At 42.1% G+C, this 18,214-nt stretch overlaps 1 protein-coding gene across 1 annotated transcript in view; it reads right to left on the bottom strand.

Annotated features, from left to right (window-relative positions):
* Positions 1–18,214, bottom strand: part of LOC108793972 (steryl-sulfatase-like) — a 117,640-nt gene that overhangs the window by 63,248 nt on the left and 36,178 nt on the right. Inside the window, exon 4 of the mRNA XM_018564936.1 lies at positions 6,855–7,278. Within this exon, the coding sequence (XP_018420438.1) occupies positions 6,855–7,278 (424 nt within the window). The remainder of the gene's footprint in view (positions 1–6,854; positions 7,279–18,214) is intronic.

An 18,214-nucleotide genomic window follows, 5' to 3' on the forward strand; every position in this document is an offset into this window, starting at 1 on the left:
ACTTTCTTTGTTTAGGCAAATGTACACTGGTAGGCATATTCACCTTGTTCTTGAATTACCACATCTACCTTTCTAATAAATATGTTGCATTATCTATGGCCACAGAAGCATCAATAAACAAACCAGACCTTGTAATAACGCCTTACACTGAACCTTCATATACCACAATAAATCAGCCAATTGGCCAATCTATGTATTTATAATACTGAAATCTCTTACTTATTTGTCTGATGTTTGACCTTTTATGGTGAGTTAGATTCCTGATTGATTGTCATAAATAACATTCTGTATACATGCCTGCACATGCTGTGGGCTGTTGTGTAGACTCTGTCAAGAATATGGAAATTAGCTGCAATGCATTTTTCCTTTTGTAGGAATATTCACTGTGAATTGGGTTAGGCAGTGGTGAAGAAATGCTTATTTGCATCTATATCTACAGCTACATGACAATCTCTTTGGTATTTTGTAAGGACTAGAACACCAGAAGAATATATAGTTCTAAATGCTGCAGCTGAGGTTTTTATGATCAAAAATGTCACCACAAATAATTTTAAAGCATGTATTTAATTATCTTTTATTAAATGTATACTTAAATCAGTGTAAATCGTATGTAAATTATGGGCATATTTGAATTCCAGGAACCTTAAAAATCATTAGGTAACATGGAAAGTGCCAGCATTAAAATTGGCCGGACAGTTAGCAATACTGAGCTATCCTTTGTCCATCATAGTATTTGTGGGTGTGCTGTATATCTAAAGGCTGTAGATATGCAAATAATTGGGACATGTTGTAACCAATCAAGCCTATAGTTAAGAAACTTGTACAAAAATTATTTCAAAGAATACAGGAAATATATTTTGTTGAGACATTTGAAGTCAGAGACAAGTTTAAAGGCATAGTTGCATGTGCACAGCCTTGGCCTGCAAGCTTGTATGAGAAGCAGGTTGTAGTGCACATTTGTTTATAATTCTGGGACTGTCATGTGTTATTCCTGTGTGTAGGAAGACTTCTAATGACTATTGCACTGATTAGTCATGAGAAGCATAAAAAACACAGGAATAGAAGACAGAGACCATTTAGGTTTGAAAACATGATGTTCCTAGGTACAGTATAATGACGTCTTCACTCAATGCTATGTTGATATTACCGGATCTGAAACTAGGCTTCCAAACCAATTAAATTTACACCAATGAATAATTTAGCAATAATGTTCATAAAGCTCACTTCAATTACAAATACATGCTGTTGCTATGCCTGCTTTTGAGAACAGTGGGTGCAGTTATAAATAGCATATAATTTAACCCTTATAAACATTATAAATTGCATCTGAATACATTACTAAGTTCAGTCAGTTGACTCACACAATATCATCCGATTAAGAAACACATTGTCATAATCATATACATAATGATCTAACAATTTAATAATTTATTAAACCTAATGGGGCTGTCAACCATCATCATAACTTTTAGATGAATAAACTGAACAACAGCTAGATTCACTAATAAGCATATTGTTGTAAGTCGACAATCCTCACATTGACTTGAATAAACACAATTCAACATATAAATATATTGCAGTTTATATTAATTCCCACTGAATACAAACTAGACCCAAACAAGTTTTCAATATATTTTATCACAATCAGCTAATAGGAACTAGGGTACAAATGGTTGCAGAATTTGCAACAATTACTATGCAATAATGTAGGCAAGAAGAAATCTAGCAGGGGTCGCCAAAGCTCTTCAGCTCATCAACTCTTTCATGAAGTTTCAGATTGTTATTCCCCAAATGTTTATTATATAAAAATAATTTAATAAACACTATTTTAAATAATAGTACTAGAAGATAATAATATTTGTGTGACTTCTGTCGATTCTTCGTTTTGCTTTCCTTATCTGTCATTATGGTTGGTATACAGCTGAGTTTTAAGTGAATTCACACCAATCAATACATTTTTTAGCACCACTCCTATCACCATGAGTGTACTTACTGGCTCACCAACAGAGTTTGTGGTGGGTATTCTCACTGGGGTTGATTTACTAAATAGTTAAATAGGCTGTCAATTTTGCAAGGGTATTTTTACTTAGCTAAGTTAACGTGGACCTTTACCACTTTTTCACTAAAATTCAAATCAGCATGCAGTTATGCATGCTGATTTAAAATCATCTTACATTCATTAAACAAACATGTTTTGAATTTAATTACAAATAGAGTTCATCTACTTCCTAGGCCACTTCTGGAACAAAATATGTCATGTGCCAAAGTGTTGCATCCTGGGAAAGTTACATCAGCAGAGCATTGCTGAGAAATCTCATCTGTAATTTCATGAGATATGACGGAAAGACATTCTCCTCCCCTGAGAGGATGTGTATGGTCACATGTCTAGTCATACATGCCTGAGTTCCAGGAAGTAAAGGGAGATCTAGTAACCTGCTCTTAGTAAAAAATGGCCATTGCCAGAAAACTGGGAAAGTAAAAGAGAAATAAGTTATGCAAATAATACAAAGCCTGCAATTATCTGTATGTATGTTTTTGTAGATTGCCATTACCAAACATTTTCAAAGGTGTGTGTGTTGTTATTTTAAAATATGGGTGACATTCCTCTTGTATGCACTGAAGCTCTACTGACTGGGTCACACCACCCAATCATCTCCAAGCAAATCTTGTATTTATTTAGTTTGATTGGTTATTCTCTGTACAGTGAACTTTTACCAGATTCACTAACCTAAAGGAAAATTAATTTAGAAAGTGAAAATTCCCTTGCAAGGTGAACAGCCTGTATGCCTTTACTAAATTAACCCCACTAGTCTCCAACAGAGTTTGAGGTTGGTGTACTCACTGGCTCTCCAACAGATTTTGAGGTGGAACAATGTGTGTGCCCAGTATGTAAAGTGAACATATATGTACATACATCCTTCCTTAAGGGGAGAATAGAGGTCCACACAAAGCAGACCACTCTGGTAAGCAAGGCCAGTAAGAATAAAAAGTGGATAGAGACAACTCTTGCTGGCAGCTGAACATTCAACCCTGGGTAACACTGCCTCATTGCTAGCCACTTCACCTTTACAACAAGGGACTGGCATACAGCTCTACAAAAAGATGAACCGACCCCCTCTTGACCTTCCATCTTTTATCAATTCCCATTGACCCTCAGGCATTCACTAACCCTTTCACCTTCTGTCCTGATACTACAGTGGTGGATAAGTGGTCTTCAATGCCTCTAGAGGTTCCACAGTGGATCACATGAGGGCAGACTAGAAGATTTATACATTAAAAAAAAATATATATATGCAACATAAGACACCTTGTGAGGTCAAATCTGAATTGTGTGGCATTTTAAAAATATTTAGGGCATACATTAATTCTATATTATGTTAAACAAAAACCCAGGAAGTGAGCATGACAGTTAGCTACACCATCCTCCTCACCCCCTGGGTCATGATCACCCTATAACTGCAAGAGTCACAAGTGTTCAGTCCTGACATGCACTGGTGAAATGGTTCCATAACAGTGGTGGAGGGGAACACTTTCACCTGCACATGTATATTACATACATTGTATATTACATACATACATACATATATACATATATACACACATACATACATACACACAGTATATACTGTATATTATTACACTCTAGGTACCAGTCACTAGAGCAAAGCAGTCTCAGGTTCAAACATTGCTCAACTTTTTGTTTTACTTAAACATAGGATTTGATTTGACTAAGCCAAGGGAAAATCTCCTTCCAAGTGAACGGTCTTTTTGCCTTTAGTAAATCAACCCCATAACGATGAATGGGACTACTAATCTAGTGAAAGATCAAAGACAAATCATTACCATAAATTAATGAACATCCATTTAGGTTGTTCTAGACTACAGCTTCCTTTCACCACCATGCAGGAAAAAAAATGGAAAAAGGGTGGTGAGTCTCTTTCAGAGGGAATTAGATACAAAATCTTTATCCAGTTAAAAAAGCATATCTTAACCTTTTTTAATTGCATTGAAGAGTACAAATATGTTATGCTGATGCACAAAACCATCTTTCAAATTAAATCTCAACTCCAGGCAAATATAAAAGACTCCAATTGATGCAGCTCTGTATTTATTAATATATCATTAAATGTATTAATTAAATGCAAGCAGTGTAAGTACTGGAAATTGACTTGGTATCAACCTCTTGCAATACCTGTATAGCAGAGTTTAGACTAGGATAAGGATGGTAGCACAAAAAGCCAAACAGTTGTGCGGCAATGCAAGGAGAATGCTGCTAGGAGAAGAGGTTAGAGTGACAGACAGAAGAGCTTAACAGGTGGCTGTTTTTTTTCACATGGTGAGTAAGAGAGCTGTAAGTGAAAGTAAAGCAGGACACAGGACTGGATTAACAGAAATACAAATAATTTGAGACGTAAAACAACACTATCACAGATATTTTCTGTGTATTAAGCTGTTTGCCTGGAGTACAGCTTTAAATCATAAAATAATATATTTTCTTATATTATGGTTTGTTTTCACAAAATGTTTCATGAATTTATTGTTGCTGATATCAGAGGTTTGGAAATTACTTAGGCATTTAATTGAAAATGTTTTGATATAAAACACAAAATCCTAAGTATTAAAAATATGATTAGTAAGTCCATCCATAGCCAATGAGCTTTAATAGCCTCTCGTAACTGGAAAATAAAGCCCTTTGACTTTGAGTAATACACCTTTTTCAGCTGAACAAGTGCAAACTACATGCTTTGCTAATTCTAAAGGTTAAGCGTGGCATTTCCTGACCTTTATGAAATCTGAAGTGCCTGCAAATTAGGCCATTTATTGGGAAGACTTAAGCAATGAAGGTATTAAAATTTAAAGTACATTAATTACTATCCATTCACATTTTATATTATTGTAAAACTCCTAGTGAGTAAATTAATGGATGGAACATGGTTTGGTAATTACACCAGTCCAACCTCTGTCAATCAAGTAATTTTCCAGCAATCTAATAATTTTCTGCACCTGCAGTGCAAAATATTTTTTACTTTTTGTCAAAATATGTATTAAAAGTAGCTTAAAAAATGTATAAGAGTATATTGATTTTTTTTCTCTCCTCTGTGCAACAATGAAAAAAAAAGAACACTTAATCTATTTACAATTAACGGGCAGAGAAAATTGCTCATTTAATTCCAGTGGTCATTGAGCTGTGTGAATCTCCATCAGGGTTATACAGAGTGATGTCTCTGTACATTGCTTTGCTTATTTGTTTGATACCGTAAATGATAATGAAAAAAGAAACTGTCTGCTCTTGAAAGCAAATTGAATTGATAAATCTAAGAGGTGACCTATTTATAAAAAGCTTAAATAAACAGAAGTTAAAATCTCTAAAACACTTTAAGGGCTAAGCTAATCACATTTACATGCAAATTACAACAAGTTATGCTAGATGTAATACCCTTGACCCATTTTAAATATATTTAAATAACAACCAAATCTGACATCTAACCTCACTGGGTGATAGTTTGTTGCTGCATGTTAAATGTGCCATTTGTAAAGTTTATATTTAGTAATGCCCACATATGTACCTTTAATGCAACAGGCTGTACAGATAAAGCATGGGCCTATTATGCTCTTAAAAGGTCAGTGTAAATGATAAAAGTACACTTGCCTACCCTGCCTTGTCTTCCTGACCTAAACTACCCAACCTGCCCAGTTCCCTACCTACCTGAATAGTATAGCAGCCTAAATCCATCCAAGTGGGTGTGTCTGTGTAGTAAGCCCTCGCAGATTCGGGTACGGTTCTCTATAAGGGCTCACTACCAAGATGTGGTGAGCAGGTTTTTGGCTTTGAAGCAAGCCATGGTTGCCCTACTCAAATAGGTAAGCAGACAGGGCAAAGGGTGTGTGGGTGGGGGGCTGTTTAAGTCAAGATGCCGAGGAAGGGTTTGTAGGCACTTACCCTGTAAGAGAAATACCACATTGAACTTGAACTCTGGATCTTTTTTTCTTCTTCTTTTGCATAGAGGAGGGAAGGGTTACTACTCCTGGTTAGCATTGCTTGTAGAAGATGATCACCAGCACTGGGTGCTGGTGATTCTCATCTTCTACATGTTTAATACACACAGTGACATCTGTGACTATCAGTGAAAACACCACAGTTGTTCAGGTCCAATCATTGTATGGAGTGCAGCGAACACATCCGTATACAAGGTTATCATTGCTGTCCAAGTAACAATTGACAAGACTTGCCCTCACCTCATGCCTCAGAGGTACAACAGAATGTGGAAAGATTTATATCCTCAGAGGAGGGAAATCTCACCTTTTACTGCTGTCACCACAATAGGTGTACCCATTGGGAGAATGCCCCTTTTATTCTTTATCTACTTTAACTTAACCATTGAATTTTGAACTCAGGTTAATACGTTAAACTGAAACTCTGTAGCAGACTTCGTGTAGAAAGTTAAAGGCTTCTGATTAGAACACCCCCCTCTGCTGTTTATATCTCTCCCTAGCTCTAGTAGGTATATATCTGAATTCTGGTATTTCCAGCCCCACCCTCTATCATGTTTATTTATATCTGGCTCAGCTAGGCCCAGTAACAGATAGTAATGCACACAATGGAGAAATAAAGTCAGGAAATATATAGAAGGCATGCTGCCTCAGGCTCCTGTTGTGCCCAAGTTGGACTGGTTGCAATGCACAGAAAACTGCTAGTTGTGCATAACTATTATCAGATCAGGTCAGATCTAGAATCTGATGGATAAGTTTGCTGATTTTGCTGTAATATCATTTGTCTCTAATTTTGCTGTTGAACCAGGTACATTAGCATCCTGCAAGTAATATAAAACAAAATTAAACAATGTTAATTGTACCTGGATATAAAATGGGCAGCCTCTTTGGTTAACCTTTGTGTAAGGTTTTCATATATTAATGGTTGCTGGATAATATGGTAGTTTTTCATCAAAAAACAATTTAAGTAACGGAAGTTCCAAAAGTAGAAAATACAGAGAACCAGAAGGATGACGATGCATAATAAAAAATAGAAGAATATTCTCCAGGGTGCTTTAACATGTCCAGTGTAGTTCAGGAAAATAAGAGTTACCAAGGTAAGGCAAACAATTGGAAACAGATATTCAGTGACTTTGACTAATCCAGTGAAAAAAACACTTCCATTCTCTGGTATGCAATCCCGCAAATGTGTCATTGGTGTTCCATAAAAATAATCAAATCCATGATTTAGTGGGTGGTGGTGAAAATCACTGTTCCTCTCCTTATTTAGTCCAAGATGCCATTTTCCTGCAATTAAAAAACAGGTTTAATTGTTATTTTATTATCACACCTACTTACTGTGTACATATACAGTATTTCTTGATTCAGGATTAATTTTTTCCAGAAGTTCACCACACATGAAACTGAAAACTGAAGCGCTTGCTTATATCAATCAATATTAAAGTAAAATGTATCTTAAGACCATCACCTTGATTACAACATTGTTAAGGTATACTTAAACCTCCCCAAAAATTTAATCTATTGCAGCTGACCATTCCTAAGCTGTATTTGTTTTCCATATTCATGCATTCTGTTTTTTCTGTCAGGAACACACTTATGCGTGAGTGAAAATGCTCACTCACTGTACTGTATAGTTAGAGAAGAAGCATTTTCACCCTAGGGCAGAAAGTGTGTTGGGACTAGAAAACAACCCCTTCAAATCTTTATAACAGGGGAAGGTGTTTTGTAGCTCACGGAGAGAAATGGGAATATTGCTAAATGAGAAGACTCTTGCACAGATATAATGCAAAAGAAGCTATTAGCTCACTAGATTTCTGTCAAGATCAATAGGTATGTTTTGTATTAATTGAACAGATATAATAAAACCCTTTCAATGGGATATTTAACAGACCAAAAAGGAGCAAATACAATAAGTTAGTTGTTAGGGTTCACATTCCCTTTAAGTTTGCAGTAGTGATGGACTTTCCGCCTAGATTCCCAATGTTTTTATTATTATCATAAGGGTTGAGTTAATATTCCTGGGTTCAATTCACAAGTCATCTGTTGAACCCATTGTACAATCCCAAAATTGCAGACTTTAATCTGTGCCTCATTGAAGTCTATTGATGGCACATCTTGCAAATCGGTTCTGGCCATTCTTAAGGCCTGCAGTTAAGAGATTGTCAAACAAAGGGCATGCAGAGCTGGACACTGCCATGGGGGACATGTACCAAAGCAAAAAATAAATAAATGTTAAAAAAATACCATTCGGGGCCAGAAAGGCCTCCTTTTTATGAGAGGGTGACATGGGAAAAACTCTTTTTCTTCTCCCCCATAGGGGTATGCATTATTGTGCAGACTGGAGAGCAGGAGGAGTGTCGGGGTGCTGGTGGTGAGGGGGAGGGGTGTGTGTGTTGGTGGTGAGGAGGTGAAGGGTTGGCATGCTGGTGGAGCAAATCTGGGATGGTTTCCACTTCGAAGGAAATTGCAAATTACTTTTTTTTTGTTTTTTTATCTAGAGGTGAAGGAGTGGATTATTTTTTTGTTGGTACCATAACCCGGGAAAAGTGCTTTTTGATTTAAAATCAATCTATTCTGTTGAGTTTATCAAGTAAAGTTTTGCACATATATTTAACACCTGGGATAATATTGGAGTTTTGCAAATTGTTTCTTAATTGCTATTGGCTACCCAGTTGGACTGTTGAACAATAACATGAACTGCATACTTTTACAGGTAAATAACAGGCTGGTTTAAAATCAAGAAATCCCCCCCACAGAGTAAACAGCTCTGCAAATGCTTTCTAAATACACCTGTGTCATCAACACACTCTGACTGTAAATATAGGACTTTTCAGTGGCACTGTGTAGGTTGGCAGAAATTAGCTCTCCCTGCAAAGCACTGTGTGATGTATCTATTCCAACTGTTTCCAACACATACTGACTGTAAATATAGGAATTTTCAGCTGCAATATGTAGGTTGGTAGAGACTCTTCTTTAAACACACTGTAATCTCTCCTTGTCTGCTACATGACTGTTCAACACACAGTGAGTGTGTCTGTGGCTCAGTGTAAATAAAGACATGTTCAGCAATCAGCAGCAGCAACTAGCTCTCCTTGCAAACACTCTGATCTGTCACAATCTGCTCCAGGATTGTCCAACACAAAGTGAGTGTGTCTGCAACTCAATGAAAATATAGATGTTTCCAGCAATAAGCAGCAGCAACTAGCTCTCCTTGTAAACACTGTGTTAGATATCCCCACCTGCCCCATGTTTGTCTAATGCACAATGAGCATGTTTTTGATCACTGTAAATATAGATGTTTTCATCTATCAGCAGCAGCAACCAGCTCACCCTGCAAATACTCTGACTTTACACATATGAATCCTAGGTGTACTCTAGCAGTTGTGTGTGGCGTGTAGTCCTGACAACAATTCCTATTCTCCAGTTTATGGCCACTTAAAATCAAATGAGATAGCAACAGTAGAAATATTGGTGATATATATCTCAACTTGAGTGAATTAGTAATATTGGTTGACAAAAGCAACCCAGGCTAGACACAAAGCAAGTTGCTATATTATAAAACCTACAATGACCATTTAAACTTATGTTTCCACATCTTAGACGTTGGTATTCTATTCAAGGGTGTAACTACAGATATAGCAAACCATGCAGCTGTTTTGGGGCCTGGAAACAAGGAGAGTCCAGTAATATCTGGCCACATTGTGATGTATTTAGGTAGAAATAGCATATAGTACAAAATTTGGATACATTTAATGTATATATAGCTTGGGAACCTCTATATGATTGCTATTAAAGCAATTGCTAGTCTGCACTGGAGAAATCACCCTCTGATTCGGACATTAACCAGGGAAGATTTTAAATGGATTTGCAATTGTATTACCCCATTACACATAGTTATAGCCCTGTTTCCACCACTTTTATTTTGTACAGCAGTTTATATTTTCTTCTGGCAATATCATTGTATGACTACACCTCTGGCAATTGGAGACTTAAAAGTGTAATACAAATTGAGCAGTGGCCCTAGAAGGTGGATTATTGCACTTTGCAGTGTCTTTTACATGGTATCCATTACCTGTAGGCAGCCATGTGCAGTACATATTATCAAAACTAGATACAACATTTCCATTGGATTCCAGAGGCTACGATATTTGATAATGAAGTTCTGGAAAGCTGTATGCATTCTGCTTTTTTTTTTTCACAAGTAAGTTTTTATTGTGTTTTATCAGTTGTATAGTTACATACAGTAGTCAAGTAAAATAAGGTACAGTAAACAATGAGATATTCATACATGAGGGAAAAGGGGGGGGGGGATTCCATGGGAACATGCCTCAATATACAATATAGAAGGTGATTATGTGCACAGCAATGACATTCCAGTTATTCACTTATGTATTTATTTTAACCTAAAGAGGCAGAAATAGGACCCGCACATTGTAGGGACCCAAGCGTTGCTAAAAAGTTGTATTCGTTTCTTGTAATGTGACTTTACTTGGGGCTTAAAGGAAGGTCAGTCTGTCGTTACTGTGTTTGCTTGAGAGGTCGTTCAATGCTGTAGTATAATGACTCGGCTCATCCTGGGAACTTAACACCACTGAGGGTGAGGAAGGGTTAGGAAGAAGGAAAAAGAAAGAGGAGGGTGCAAAGGCTCCTTGATAGAGGAGACATGAGAGAGGGTAGGAGAATGAAAAGTGGGTTAGGGAGAGGGGGAAGGAAAGCTGGGGTAAAGTAGGGTGAGGGGAAAAATAGAGGAAGAGAAAAGAAGGCGTCTCCCTCTCGCCCGCCTCCAAGCGCCCCATGAAGAGCCTCAGGGTCTTTTGTATCTTTTGTAGTTAGGGGTAAGCGATACCACTAAATATTGGCTGGATTAAGGGGGGAAGTGAGGATGTGAAATTCCATAGTAAAGGGGGGACCAAGTGATACTATGTTAGGGCAACGTATCTGTCAGTCGCTTTGAACATGTGCCAGGCCACCCACGTTTTCACAAAGCGGGGCATGGTGTCTCTATCACTGGATATTAATTCCTCCATGCGAGCCACCATGTCCACTCGCGACAACCATTCTTTAATTGTCGGTGATTCAGGTTTCTTCCAGTGTCTAGGAATCACCGTTTTAGCAGCGTTCAGCAGGTGTAGTGTCAGAGATTTTTTGGAGATGTTTCCTGAATTTGGACGTTCAATGAGCTCTTCATTAACAGTTCATCCATTTTTTCCCAGTCTTCAGGGGTGAGACTGATGGACAGTTCCCGTTCCCAAGCTTGCGCAGAGGGAGTGTGCGGGAGTGAGGAGGCCTCTGAAATTAGGGAGTAAGCTTCAGATACTGTGTGCGAGATCCGTCCTGATGCCGCGCAAAGTCTTTTGAATGGAGTGAGAAGACGTGTAAAGTGGTGTCTAGTTTGTTGTGCATTAAGGAAATGTCTTATCTGCATATATTTCCATAATGGCAGTGGTCCACCTTGGGCCTCTGAGTTTAGATCTGCCAGAGACCTGAATTGCCCTTGGCTGTCGAAGAATTTGTTCGCTGTCAGGGACCCCGTGGGGGACCAGCATTTTAGAAAAGCAGAATGGAGACCTGGAGTAAAAGCCGGGTTCATGGTAACCGGGGTGAGGGGTCCGGGTGTGGACGAGAGTCCCGTGTTCCTGCACACTGTGTCAAAGAGGCGCAAAGATGCCCCCACCGTCGGGTGAGAGAGCACCTGGGAAGAAAATAGCGAGCGTTGTATCCAAGGCCAAGAGCCAATTGGAAAATCTGCTTGAAGCTGTTCAATTTGGACCCAGTCCTTGTGAGGCCCATGGCGAACGCAGTCTAGGACGCGAGCTAGGTGACATGCTCGATAATAGTTTAGTACATGGGGAAGTCCTATACCCCCTGAGAGCTTTGAGCGGGTCAGGGTCTGGAACCCGATTCTCAGCGATCTATCATTCCACAGAAAGTTGCGAAACAGCGCGTTCACCGAGGAGAAGAAGGCTTTGGGAATGGAAATGGGTATAGTTTGGAACAGGTATAGGAGTCTAGGCATGGCAGTCATTTTAAGAATGGCTGCACGTCCGAACCAGGAATATAGCATTTTGTTCCATTCTTTCATGTCTGTTCTAAGTTTAGATAGCTGAGTGGTAAAATTGAGGGAGTAAAGCAGTTGCAGGTCATTAGGGAGTTCAATCCCCAAATATGTAATGGATAAGTCAGCCCAACTAAATGGAAATTGGGATTAGCAGAAGTGAACCAGGTCATCTGGAAGGCAAACGTTTAAAGCGGCAGACTTGGATAGGTTAATTTTGAAGAACGAAATTTCCGCAAAGTCTTGGAATGTGCTCAACAATTTAGGAAGCAAAATTCTCGGTTGTGTCAGGAAAAATAACAAGTCGCCCGCGAAAGCGGCTACTTTGAATTCCTTGCATGTTGTAGGGAACCCATGTATGCTGGGGTCTGAGCGAATTCTCCGAAGAAAGGGCTCCAGGACAAAGAGGAGTGGTGATAGCGGACATCCCTGTCTCGTTCCATTGTATATGGGGAAGGCCTCCGACAGTGAGCCATTTACGCGAATCCTTGCGATCGGATTGTGGTACAGCAAGGCTATGCGGTCCATCATTCGCGACCCCAGGCCAATGTGGCTCAGGGTCGCGAAGAGATAGTCCCATGCCACCCTCTCGAAGGCCTTCTCCGCATCGGTGGATAAGAGAAAACCTGCCCGGCCGCTACTCTTGATCCAATGGTGAAGGCCTATCGCTTTAGTGGTGTTGTCCCGTGCCTCCCTTCCGGGGATAAAGCCTGTCTGGTCACTGTCAATAATGTCAGGGAGAAGGTCGGCTGGACGGTTTGCTGTTATTTTTGCGTGCAGCTTAACATCGATGTTAAGAAGGGATATGGGGCGGTAATTGGCACATAAGGTCTCATCTTTTCCCGGTTTCGGTAACACTACAATGTGAGCTTCCAGTAGATGAGTGGATTTGTGTGGCTGTCTAGGGGAAAGGTCAAAGGCTGTAAGAAAGTGGGGGATAAGGTGTTCCGCAAATATTTTGTAGTAGTGTGACGTGAACCTGTCTGGTCCGGGACTTTTCACGGGTTTTAGTTGCGATATTGCTTTCGCTACTTCTTGAGAGGTGAAAGGAGTTTCTAGATCTGTTTTGAGCTCTTCGCTTATGGACGGAGGACTATGTGTCGACAGGAAAGAGTCGATGAGGCATTTTCTGGCTTCATTGACGGAAGGTGATGCGTGCGGAGGGGCAATGTTGTAGAGTTGTTTATAGAAGGACCTAAATTGTGATGCTATATTGGGCATATCTATATGCTTGTTGCCCCTTGAGTCTATAATCTGGGAGACGGTCCTAGAAGCTCGTTGGTGTTTCAAGGCCCTTGCTAGGTATTTACCGGCTTTATTGACATTCTCATAATATATTTTGCTACAGGATATGAATGTTTTTTTAGTAATTTCCTGGATTATCTGAAGGAGTTCATTACGAGCCTGGGTCAATTCCGCCAGGTGAGACTCGGCTAGTGATCGCTTATGGAGCGCCTCTAGGGCGTTAATGGGGAGCTAGCAGCGAGGCACTGCGGGCTTTATTGCGTTTGTTGGTGAGAGCTTGGATGCGTATAAACTCCCCTCTGATAACGGTCTTGTGAGCCTCCCATAACATCAAGGGGGAAGAGCAGGAATCTTTGTTCAGTAAGAAGAATTCCGAGAGTTTGTTCTGTATCATAGAGAAATTGGCCGCCTCCCCTAGCGTGGAAGGGTTCAATTTCCATATCCGTGAGTAAGTTGGGCGCTCAGAGAACGCGATGGCCATGGAAATTGGAGCATGGTCCGAGAGAAGCATTGGTTCTATCGAGGCCCCTTTCAAGATAGGTAAGTTTCTTTGTGAGAGGAAGAGAAAGTCTATTCTGGAATACCTGGAGTGTGGATGAGAGAAAAAGGTATAGTCTTTTACCGTGGGATGGATAAACCTCCACGCGTCATGTAGGGTGAGGGATGTCAAGAGTTTCTTAATCGCGTGCAAGCTCCGAAACGGGACTGAGGATTTGCCAGTAGATGAATCCAGGAGCGGGTTCAATGGTACATTGAAGTCCTCCCCCAGAATAAGCATACCCTCTGAGAAATCTCGTAATAGGGAGCATACCTTTTGAAAGAAGCGTACTTGCCCAGCGTTGGGACAGTAAATGTTGGCAATGGTGATTGGAGTGTTGCGACGTTTACCTTTGAGAAAAAGATATCTGCCTTCTGGGTCAATCAATTGGTCTGCAAGTTGGAAGTCGGTTCGTGCCGCAAAAAGTATCGACACCCCTTTGGATTTGGATTGGGCGGAGGTAGAGTGGAACACTGTGGGGAATTTGTGATTACTTAGCTTGGGTATGGCCCCAGTCTTAAAGTGAGTTTCTTGTAAGAGCACCACCTGAGCTTTATGATGTGTAAAAGCCCTCAAAAATTGTGATCTCTTTTCTGGTATATTCAGCCCCTTGGAGTTGATCGATAGAATTTTCCATGTGGCATGGCTGGTATCAGGGGAAGGGCTGGATACAGCCATAGGGTCGTTCTGCGATTGGGGAAAATGCATATCTGGGGGGAAGGCTCAGGGAGTGCGAGCAGTATGGGAGAGGGAAGCGGGCGAGAGAGAGTAGGAAAAAAGAGCCTCAGTCAGTGTACACTAAGTGTAAGAGAGGGACGAGTGGGGGTAAGAGAGACCAGGAGAAAAGGAAGGGGGAGTAGGTTAGGAAGTGTGTTGATAGCGGGAAGAGGCAGTAGGAAAGGGGAGGAATATAGACCCAGAAGGGAAGAGAAGGTGTCAGGGAAAAGGAGGGGGAGGGGGACAGAGAAAGCCCGATAGATAAGGGTACTTACCTTACCTTATCCCGAATGGGGGTAAGCCGACGGGCCGGTAGACTCGACTCACTGTGCACGGTCTGTCTGGTGGGGGTGAAACTAAGGCGGTTAACTCAGAAGGGACCTTAGGACACCTGGGATTTGCTGTAAATGGCATGGGGCAAATATCATAAGGAGTAGCGGGCATAACGTCATGTAAAGTTAAATTGTATTCTCATTGTAGGAGTTGTTAGTGTATGGGCCATTAATGTGGGAAACCTGTAGAGCGTACTATCAAAAGAATCATGGTATGGATTGCCTCAGAGTTCGGGAGTATAACAGGAATGGATACCTCTAAACATGGCGTTCAACCCTCATAACCGTAGAAGGGAACAGCCTACTTATAACAAGGTTGAGGTTTAGGTATCAACTATGCCAGAGCACCAACTTTGTAGCAACGTACATACATACAGGGGGTAATGACATAAGTCCGTGAGTCTCTGCAAACCATAAAGGCACATTGTGTGATTAACAACAGTTACGAAAATAATATTGGCATGTTACCTAGAGCGCCAATATCGATAGCGGACCCGTTGCTGCACATCCTCATCTCCGGGTTCAGGGTGTATTGGAAGGTTTGAACAGGGAAATTTTGGGCAAAACGATGGGGTGGAGGAAAGGGAGGGGTGGGGAGCACCAGGGGAAGCACGGTAAGTAGGAGCTATAAGAGTGATTCTAGGGAAGGCGACCTGAAACAGCAATGTAATGCCGTTCAGTGGTAATACCAGGGTTAGAGGAAGGGACCCATCCTGGCCGGTAAGGTCCGTTCAGGCGTATCAGAGCGTCGAGTTCCAGGCACTGGCCGGATCCCCCGAGGAAGCCTCCCTCCCGCCCTCCGGACAGCAATCCCCCCTCCCTTTTGATCCAGGGAAGTAGTTTAGAGCTGCGGTGTTGGGGTGGGAAAATACCGTCTCAGCGAGCGTGACGCCGCACCAGGGCACACGTCGTTTCATGACCCCTCCCCTCGCCCCCGTCCCCCCCACAATGGGGGCATTGCGCTGGGCTAGTTTGGATGCTCTATATTTGAAATTTTGACATTGCAAAAGACATGTTAGATCTGTATACTGCAAAAGCACAAACATGAAATATGTTACATAGCTCTACATTGCATTGGGTCCCTTTATAGATAAACTTTTCGCGATGATGTGAAAGGCTCTAGTCCCGATGACTCTATCCGGTCAGGCAAGGCTGTGACGCCGAGCATAAAACATCCAGAGTCTCCCCCAACACCTCCAGCCTTGCCCAACGGACCGCATCCCTCCCACCCCCTCCCAGGTCCATTCCGATACTAGCGCCAACAAGCAAATCCCGAAGCAAGCACTGCCTACACATGAGGTTCAGGGTGTATAACAAACATCTCCACAGTGCATATAATTTGACCTCAAATATTACATCTTACGATAACTGCTTCGATCTGTAGGATGGGAGGTTGGTGGGTCTCTTTGTAAGTGCTTTCATAACCAGCCAACAGAGGTTAATGAGTAGCGCCGGGGAAAGGGGTTAGGGCAGTGCAAGGGGGGGGGGCAAGGCAACCGTTCACGGAGGGGATCCATATAGTCAAAGTACTCAATCAGGGACGAGGCTGGCTGGCGGCGATTTCAAGGCCCTTCCTGCAGGATGTCCAGTCCGCATCATCTACCCTAGAGTAGGCAGCGGTGAGCCTCCTCCGTGAGGTAATCATTTGTATGGGGGGAAGTCCCGATCCCGATGAGGAGGCCTGCCGCAACAGTGGGGAATTTCCATGCGTGGTGAGGGCGGCTGGGAAAATGGGGGATATCTGGAGCCAACGGGTGGGAGTAGATCCCGAATCACATGGGGGGGGGGAAGATGGCATGGGGCAAAAGGCAAGAATGCTTATAGTACCTGATCATCGCAGAAGGAGAGATCGCTGGTGTTCTTGGTTTCTGGCAGGGTAGTGTCCGGAGGACAACAGGTGCTGTGTGAGGAAGGCCTATGGATACGAGATGAGAGAGGTATGCCGCTCTTGGGTGTAGTGGTGAGCTACTGGTGTGGGGAGGCAGCTTCTCTCCGGTCCATGGCTTGCGGCGTCCGACGACTCGGCGAATTCAGAGGCGAGGGTTGAAGGTGTTTGTCTCGGAAGCGAAATTCCGCATACCATTCTGGGAGGTCCATGGGAGGGATACCGATTTGGTCACAAAACCTTTGCAGATCCGCCGGAACCGTAAGGATGAAAGTGTGGCCTGAGAATAAGGCCGCAAGGCCAAACGGGAATCGCCAGCGGTAAGTTATGCCTCGGGATCGAAGGACCTGCGGTAAGGGTCTGAGGGTCCTCCTATGCTGTAATGTGATGTGCAAAAGATCCTGGAACAACTTGATCTCCGCATCTTGAAACATAATGCGTGGACGTTCCCTGGCCCTGCGGAGGATGTCTTCCTTTAGGCGAAAGTCTACTAGGCAGCATACAATGTCTCTTGGAGGATCGTTGTCTCGACCTTTAGGGCGCAAGGCTCGGTGGAAGCGCTCCAAGATGACCGGCGTTTTTGGCGGCCTATCTAGCAGGTCATTGAATATGTGCAATAGTGTTGTTTCCAGTTGATCCACATCAATGATCTCCGGGACACCCCGCACCCTCAGGTTGTGGCGGCGGCCCCGGTTGTCCAGGTCCTCGAGATGGCGATGCATTTCCATCATACGAGCATTGTGTTCAGCGGAGACCTGTCTAGTACAGCTTAGGGCCACAGCATGGCGGGAAGTAACTTCTTCCATTGATTGAATGCGGCCCGTCAGTGACCGAAGGTCTGATTTGAGCTCCGATATCTCTGCCGACAGCGTGGATTTGATGTCTAGGGCAATGGAGTTGAGGTCCAACATGCGCGGCATCTGTCCCATCATGGCTAGTAGGTCTGGATGTGGGTGGTTTAGTTCATCTATTGATTGCCTGCTTGGGCTGCTGTTGGGTGAGTACGTCTCAGGAGAAGATGGTGCCGTTTTCTCCACGCTGCCCTCCGACGGTCGCGAACGGAACATTTCCGGGAGGCTTCTACCCAATTGAGAACTGTTCCCTCTTGGAGCTTTGGTCGCTGGGGTGTTCTTCCATGTTTTCCCCATAACTGCAGGTGCTAGTAGCCCACTTAAATGCGTATAAAAGGGATCCCAGGTGTCTGAGGAGAGGTGCTAAGCGTCCATCTTGGTTCCGCGTCAGGCCACGCCCCCTGCATTCTGCTTTTGTTATATCCTGTTTGCAATGATCTAACACATAAGTAAAATTTATTATGAGGTTGTTTCCTTCTGCATTCCTACCTCTACCATCCAGGACTTTTGTGTTTTATTTTTTTTTTTAGAAATGCAGCTGATAGCGAACGGGTTATAGCACATACACACACACATACACAGTATATTACCATGTTACAA

Source organism: Nanorana parkeri, unplaced genomic scaffold (genome assembly GCF_000935625.1).
Source record: "Nanorana parkeri isolate BGI_ZX_2015 unplaced genomic scaffold, ASM93562v1 scaffold797, whole genome shotgun sequence".
Lineage (NCBI taxonomy): Eukaryota > Metazoa > Chordata > Amphibia > Anura > Dicroglossidae > Nanorana > Nanorana parkeri.